The sequence below is a fragment of the Carlito syrichta genome, unplaced genomic scaffold, assembly GCF_000164805.1.
Source record: "Carlito syrichta isolate Samal-C Ts95f unplaced genomic scaffold, Tarsius_syrichta-2.0.1 Scaffold313342, whole genome shotgun sequence".
NCBI classification, from domain to species: Eukaryota; Metazoa; Chordata; class Mammalia; order Primates; family Tarsiidae; genus Carlito; species Carlito syrichta.
This window is the reverse complement of record NW_007257438.1, coordinates 140,462-148,145: the sequence shown is the minus strand read 5'-3', so window position 1 is coordinate 148,145 and position 7,684 is coordinate 140,462. Positions and strand designations below refer to the sequence as shown.

Genomic DNA, 7,684 nt, shown 5'->3' with positions numbered 1-7,684 from the left:
GGGTCTCGAACCCGCGGGCTCAGGCAATCCACTCACCTCAACCTCCCAAAGGCGCGGAATTACAGGCTGAGCCACTGAGGCTGGCTTCCTTTCTCTTTCCAAGCATTTGTCTTCCAGGTATGTGAGATCAGGCTGGCCTAACCTTCTATTGTGACCAGCTTTCTGTGATTGCCTGTTTAGACCCCTGCCTGAAGTCACAATCTCAAGGCGCCTAGAGGATGTTACCAGCATCTAGAAAGCAGCTGAAGGAAACTTTTACCCATCCCCTATTCCCCCATAAATGCCTTAGTTTTAAATATGCCCTGCACCCAAACCTCTGGGTCACGCTCTTGGTGTTGGTCTTGTTCCCTCTTGAACATGAATAAATTCTTTTGCTTTCCTTTGCAAAATGGTTGCTTTATTCCCACCGCACAGGCCTACCAACACTCCTAAACTCTGACATACTTAATACTGTGATGCCAGGGAAATGACTTACCCTCTCTGAGACTCAGTTTCCCCTTCCTTTAAATAAAACAAAATAAAACTTAAAGGTAGGGTTGTTGTAAGGATTAAAAGAGACAGAACAGATGATGTACTTAAAGTAACTAATACATTGCCCGGTGTATAATAAATGCTTAAAAATGGTGCCAAATAAAAGATGATAAGAATGCCCAAAAAAGGGAAAAAATGATAAGAAAATGACAAATAAATCTGTACACGAAAACTGTAACGGTAGTCATAGCTCAGAGGTAGCATGGAGTAGTGTGGTCAAGAGCATTTAGAAACCTGACACACCTGGGCAAGTTTGCCAGCTGTGGGACCTTGGGTATATTAACTTCCCTAAGTCTCAGTGTGTTCATCTATAAAATGGAGTTAGTGCCTAGCCTTATATGGTCATGGTGAGGATTAATAAGACAGATAATGGATATAAGATTCCTATGTCCGCCGGGCTCGGTGGCTCAGCCTGTAATCCCGCGCCTTTGGGAGGCTGAGGTGAGTGGATTGCCTGAGCCCGCGGGTTCGAGACCCGCCTGGGCAGGCGAGACCTCATCTCTACAATAAATCAAAAAATCAGCCGGGCGTGGTAGCGCATGCATGTAATTCCGGCTACCTGGAAGGCTGAGGCGGAAGGATTGCCGGAGCCCAGCAGGTCGAGGCTGCGGTGGCCGGGAGCGGCCACTGCACTCCAGTCTGGGCGACAGAGTGAGACTCCAACTCAAAAAAAAAAAAAAAGATTCCTATGTCAGTATCTGGTCTACAGCACTTATACAATAAGTGTTAACTGTTGTAGGGCACCGTTGTTCAAGCCTGTAATCCCTGCTCTTTGGGAGGTGGAGTGAGAGTATTGCCTGTGCTCAGGGGTTCGAGACCAGCTTGAGCAACATGGCAGGACCTCGTCTCTACAATAAATTTTAAAAAATTAGTTGGGTATGGTGGCACACGCCTGTGGTCCCAGCTACTTGGAAAGCTGAGGTGGAAGGATCACCTGAGCCCAAGTAGGTCGAGGCTACGGTGACCATGAGCATGCCATTGCACTCCAGCCTGGGCGACAGAGTGAGACTCCAACTCAAAAATAAAAGTTAACTATTTAGATGTACTGAAACATCAATGATTTAATTACAAATGGTAAATTTGTTTGCTTTTTGAGTAGGAGTCTCACTCTGTTGCCCTGGCTGGAGTGCAGTGGCACACTCACAGCCACTGCAGCCTTGACCTGCTGGACTCAGGAGATGCTTCCACCTCAGCCTTCCAAGTAGCTGGAACCACATGTGCGTGCCACCACGCCCACCTAATTTGTTGGTTTATTGTAGAGATGAGGTCTCGCTAAGTTGCCCAGGCTGATCTCGAACCCCTGGGTTCAGGTAATCCTTTCGCCTCTGCCTCCTAACATGCTGGGATTGCAGGCTGAGCCACCACACCAGGCAATGATATGTTTTAATACATCTAAAGAAGTACCTCAAACCTATTTGTCAAAGTCTTATTACCTTAGTTAAAGTTATAAATTTAAATGTGAAAGAAAAGAAATGTATTTCTCTAAAACTGTTCTATAATCCAAATTTGCCATTATTTTCAATTACTCTGAAAAGCGCATTTTCATTGTTGAGATAAGTCAGTTAGAGATGATGAACTACTGCTTTGCTATCCTTAATGGTGCGTGCGAATCGTGTAATTGTAAATAGGTCTAAACCTGGAGGGATGGAGGGTGCTGTGAACGATAGATAAATGTGTTATTCACCTGTTTTTTAAAAAATCAAAACAAGGAGTCTTCAAATCGTTTCATTATTACAGATAATATGCTCTAGGTTGATCCTGCACAATGCTCTCTCTGTTAAGAGGCAAACATCGCCAAGTTGGGGAAGTGACAAACACATGAACTGAGTCATTTTATACAACATCCAAATCCCAAAACGAATTTGGAATCTCTTTTTTTTCATTGAAGATACATCGAAAACCTTCTAAGTTATTACAGATATATGTTTGTTTGTTTGTTTTTGAATTGGAGTCTCACTCTGTCGCCCAGACTGGAGTGCAGTGGCCGCTCCCGGCCACCGCAGCCTCGACCTGCTGGGCTCCGGCGATCCTTCCGCCTCAGCCTTCCAAGTAGCTGGAACTATAGGCGCGCACTACCACGCCCGGCTCATTTTTTGTTTTTTTTTTTAATTTATTGTAGAGATGAGGTCTCACCAAGTTGCCCAGGCGGGTCTCGAACCCGCGGGCTCAGGCAATCCACTTACCTCAGCCTCCCAAGGCACGGGATTACAGGCTGAGCCACCAAGCCCGGCTAATGTTTGTTTAACCTATTTCTTTCATTATTTTTCTGGGTTTTGGCCCCTGGTAGAAAAATGGTTTGGAAACACAAATAAGAAGATAATCTCTGCTCCTGTCCACCGCTGAGCTCCACACAACTTGCCCCTGCACCCTCCTTCAGACCATGGCTGCCAGCTTGCAGGCTCACGTCTATCCTACCACCAGCAAACAGGGAAGAGCCTCATCCCTTAGCTCTGAATAAAGACTCCCAGACAGGAGCCTCCACTGGCCCAACCCCAGAGCCAGGGAGGGTGGCACACTGAGGTGGGCCCACTCTGAACCATACGCCTTCAACCATGGGTAAGAACGGTTTGCTTTAAAAAGGTTCCGATTCAGGGGAATGAAGGCAGTGTCACAGGCCAAATACCACCTTGTGAGCGTATGCTTCCCTCTTCTGTGGTAGGTTCCACCCTCAGAAGGACAAGCTCTTTCTGACTTAGTAAAGCTGTACCCTGGATGGAATTATGCCTGAAAACTTATCTCTGATACTGCCGTATTTTCAGGGAGGATGGAGGGAAGCCAACCATGACAGAAATGCAACAATCATTTTTCATTCTTCTTTTCTTCTTATATCCCACCAAACTCACTTGGGTAGGTACTAATTATGGTTCGTTGGATAGTGCTTTGGAAAAAAGCCAAATAAGTAAACAAATATCTAACAACCCGATTCCCAAAAGCCAGATGGGGAGAGAAGAGGCACCAACCAGCTTCAAATCAAGCGACAAACCAACTCTGAGCAAATTTTCTCAACTCCGGGTCTGAATCTCCTATTTGGCAATTAGCATTTGCTACCATTTATTGTTAATAATCTACTAATGTCTTGTTTCCACAATTCAACTGAAAGCCACTTGTAGGCAAGAGCCATCTTAAATCTATTTTTTTTGAATCGGGTTCTCACTCTGTCACCAGGCTGTAGTGCAGTGGCATGATCACAGCTCTCTGTAGCTTTAACCTCCTTGTCTCAGGTGATCCTTCCACCTCAGCCTCCCAAGTAGCTGGGACTACAGGCACACACCACCATGCCCAGCTAATTTTTTGTAGAGACAGGGTCTTGCTAAGTTAACCAGGCAGGTCTTGAAGTCCTGGGGTCAAACAATCCTTCCGGCTCGGACTCCCACAGTGCTGGGATTACAGGCATGAATCACTGAGCCCAGCTTTAAATCTCTTAATGTTCTCTTCTCTTATACAAATCCTTCTCATTTCATGCTTAAGTCATCTGGCTTTACTCTCTATCATCAAATTTTTGCCAACTCAGAATCTTCTTCTCCACCTCATTTCTGGACCACTCCTTGGGTGACTTACTCCAATACCTATCCTGATGATCCTTCCAATTACTCCATCTTGTAGCTCCTTCACTTGCCTTAGCTCAAACAACCTCTTTATTCCACATTAGCAAGCTATTTGCATAACCACACTAATCCTCCAAAGCATCCCCTCCTTTGAAATTTCACCCTGGAATCACAAGTTCCTATGTAATATGGCGGTTGAAAGCTTGTTCCAATCTTGCTTCTGCCATTTGCAAGTCATGTGACCTGGATGATTTACTTATGTGGTCATTGCCTTAGTTTCCTCCTCTGTAAAAAGGGGAGCACAATAGACCTACTTTGCAGATGTGTGAGGATTAAATTAATACTGCAGTAAAAGCACAGAGTAAGTGTTCAAGAAATACTTGCTTTTATTACCTGTCTGCTTTTTCAACAGTATTAATTTGATTTCTTGCACCCCATCCTTGAGGGTTCTCTAATCTCCTAGTCTACTCCCCCCTCCAGCATTCCTTTCCCTGCCGACCATAGAGGCCACGAGCTTTCTTCTGTCAGGACCTTGAATTCACTCAGAACTTGCCTTGCCTGCTATCCAACTTGAGGTGAGTGTACTTATCCCAAGTTCTACTGGAGAAAATGACATAAATGCAGGGACTACAGTTTCTACTCTCTTTATACCCTCTCACTACTTCCCAGCATCTTTTACAAAATTACCTTGCTTCCAGGAGGGCCTCTGTTGACACTAATAGATTGGGCTATTTTCACTGCTCTCTCATTTGCTTTTTAGACATTAACAATTTACCTATCCTATTAATGCATCTAGGTTTATCTCATTATTATCATTATTGTTATCTTAGAGACAGGGTCTCACTCTGTCACCCAGGCTGGAGTGCTTGGTGCCATCATAGCTCACTGCAGCCTCCAACACCTGGGCTCAAGTGATCCTTCTGCCTCAGCCTCCTGTGTACCTGGAACTATAGGTGTATACCTCCACACTTGTCTAATTTAAAAAAAAAAATTTTTTTTGTAGAGATGAGTTTTACTATGTTGCCCAGGTATGGCCTTGAACTCCTTGTCTCAAGTGATCCTTCTACCTCGGCCTCCCAAAGTACTGAGATTATAGGCATGAGCCACTGTACCTGACCTACCTCATGTTTTAAGTGCCTAGTATTACATTATAGTGCCGTATTTTAGCCATTCCACTGTTGGGATGGTTGTTTAAAAGATTCCCACAACTAATGGCTTTGTAATTGTTACATCCGACGGCCACTCTTCCACCTTCATTCTACCTGCTCTTTCTGCCATCTGACACTGTTGATGAGGTCTGAACCCCACCACCCCTCCACAAGCTGTTTCCCAGGTACCCACCACCCTGCCCATCCTCTCATCTTTGTCCTTTCTTGGTCCTTTTCTCTCTCCCCACCCCCATCTGCAGTCTGTCTCTTACATTTGGGGCTTTCTGGGCTTCTACCTTTAACTGTTGTTTTTCATTTTCTTTTTCCATTTTCGCTGGGCATTTCCATCCACTCCCAAATATTAAATATTATTCTTTTCGCTATTTCTAATCTATCCAGTCACTCTCCTGAATTCCAAATGTGAATTTCAAATTGCCTACAGTGCATTCTGACCAGTGGGCCCTACAGGCACTACAGATGTAATTTGTCTAGAATAAACTTAATGGTTTTCTTATTTATATATTTATTTAATGCATTTGCTTATTAAGAGACACTCTGTTCCCCAGGCTGGAGTGCAGTGGCATGATCATAGATCACTGCAGCCTCGAACTCCAGGCGCCATCCATCCTTCTGCCTAAGCCTCCTGAGTAGCTAGGACTACAGGTGTGTGCCACCACATCCAGCTAATATTTTGTTTTTGACAAGGTCTGACTATACTGCCCAGGATGGTCTTGAACTCCAAGGCTCAAACAATTCTCCTGCCTAGGCCTCCCAAAGTGCTGGAATTCAGGTATGAGCCATGGTGGCCCTTTTTACATTTTTATTCTCCTCTCATTCACCCCACCTCTAGCTGGCCCCTCCTCCGGGGGAAACACATGATTTTTGTAAAAGTATAAATCAGATGCAATGATTCCTTTGCACTTGGTATGCGGCTCTCTGCCTAGAGTCCTCACATGGCTACCTCTTGTTTACCCTTCAGATCTTGGCTCAAATGTCACCAGAGAGGCTGTCCTGAACACCTGAGCAAAAAGCATGGCTTCCCCATCCCTTTTTCAATTACTCTCTATCCAGTTACCCTCTTCCCATGGCACATATCACTATTTGACACTATCTTCTGTATTTGCTTACACACTGCTTGCCTGTGTCCCTCCTCTAGAATTGCAAGTTCATGAAGACAGGGCCTTTGTCTAGTTCCTGGGTGTCACCAGAGCCTAGAACACCTAAAACTCAGCAGGACAGTAAACATGTGTGGAATGAATAAAATAAATCCACTTCCTTGAAGGAAAGGTCCTGCTGTTAAATTTAGAACTACAAGTGTGACATGTTTCCTTCTCCAGCCCACTCTAATTCAGGTCATTCATATTCATAAACAGATTATCTGTGAATTACAAGCTGATCTCTGAAAAGAGAATCTTAATGGCAAGCTAGCCCCACCCACCATCCTCACGACTATTGTTTCACATTGAATCAGACAGAAATCATAACCACCACTTTCTGTGAAAACCACTGCTGTGGGGCGGGAGGGGGTATAAGTCAGTGGTCACAAAGGCAGGAGCAGATTTGATCCCAGGACACAGAGATGGGTACTCTCTGGCTGACACCAGATTCCCTTGGATTCCCAGGGTTAAAGGAACCCACCATCCCACATCCTCCCATCTGAACACACTACTGTACTAGATATTTCACATGCATCCTCCCCAATTCGCTCCACGGCCGGGCCTGCTAGTCCTCCCTTTTACAGACGAGGCATAAGACACTCAGAGGAGCCGCTAGCTTGCCCCCGAGCTTGTGCAGAGGGCCTTCGGGCGGACGGCCCCAACCCAGGTATCAAAAGCTTCAAGTTCAAACTCCGTCCGCTTGAGCTACTTTATTTCCTAGCTGCCCTCAAGAATCCTCAGTGTCCTTTTTGAAAACAAAACTCGGAGCCCGCACTGGAGGAGTCAGAAGGAAGCACGGAAGGAAGGCGAGCCACCACCAGAGTAGCACGCGGGGCTCTTTAGGGACCCGCCTGGCTTGCAAAAGTGGCTCCTGGCGGCGGTCGGCAGGAGTGGGGACCCGGCTCGGGAGGCGTGACGCTGGAGGAGCGCGGGTTCCTGGCCGAGGGGGACGGAGAAGGGACACTGAGGACACGGGGTGAAGGGCAGTTTTAGGTGTGTCGTCAGATTGGGGGCGGGGAGGGGAGGACCGGGTCTGAGGATGGCAGCGATCCCCGCCGGGAGCGAGCACAAAGCAATGGCCGCTCTCCCCCGAATGCGTTTCGGGCATTTAATCTCAAAGGAGGGTGCCGGGGAAGGAGGGGAGGGGCGCGCGCCCCGGGATCGGGAGTTTGCATTTACCACGACGCCTCGCCCGTAGTCTGGCGCCTCCTCTCTGCTCCCGGCCATGTTTCTCCCGGGAAAGCGGGAAGGGAAGAGGCGCGGAAGGGACCCGGGGGGGCGAGGGCGAGGGCGGGGAGGGGGA

The 7,684-nt window shown here is 46.7% G+C and overlaps 1 protein-coding gene across 2 annotated transcripts in view; it reads right to left on the bottom strand.

Annotated features, from left to right (window-relative positions):
- PRTFDC1 (phosphoribosyl transferase domain containing 1) overlaps window positions 1-7,666 on the bottom strand; it is a 100,002-nt gene extending 92,336 nt beyond the window's left edge. For both annotated transcript variants that reach the window (XM_008070295.2, XM_008070296.2), the window contains exon 1: window positions 7,561-7,666. In XM_008070295.2, the coding sequence (XP_008068486.1) occupies window positions 7,561-7,608 (48 nt within the window). In that variant the 5' untranslated portion in view covers window positions 7,609-7,666. The remainder of the gene's footprint in view (window positions 1-7,560) is intronic.
- Window positions 7,667-7,684: the final 18 nt, after the last annotated feature.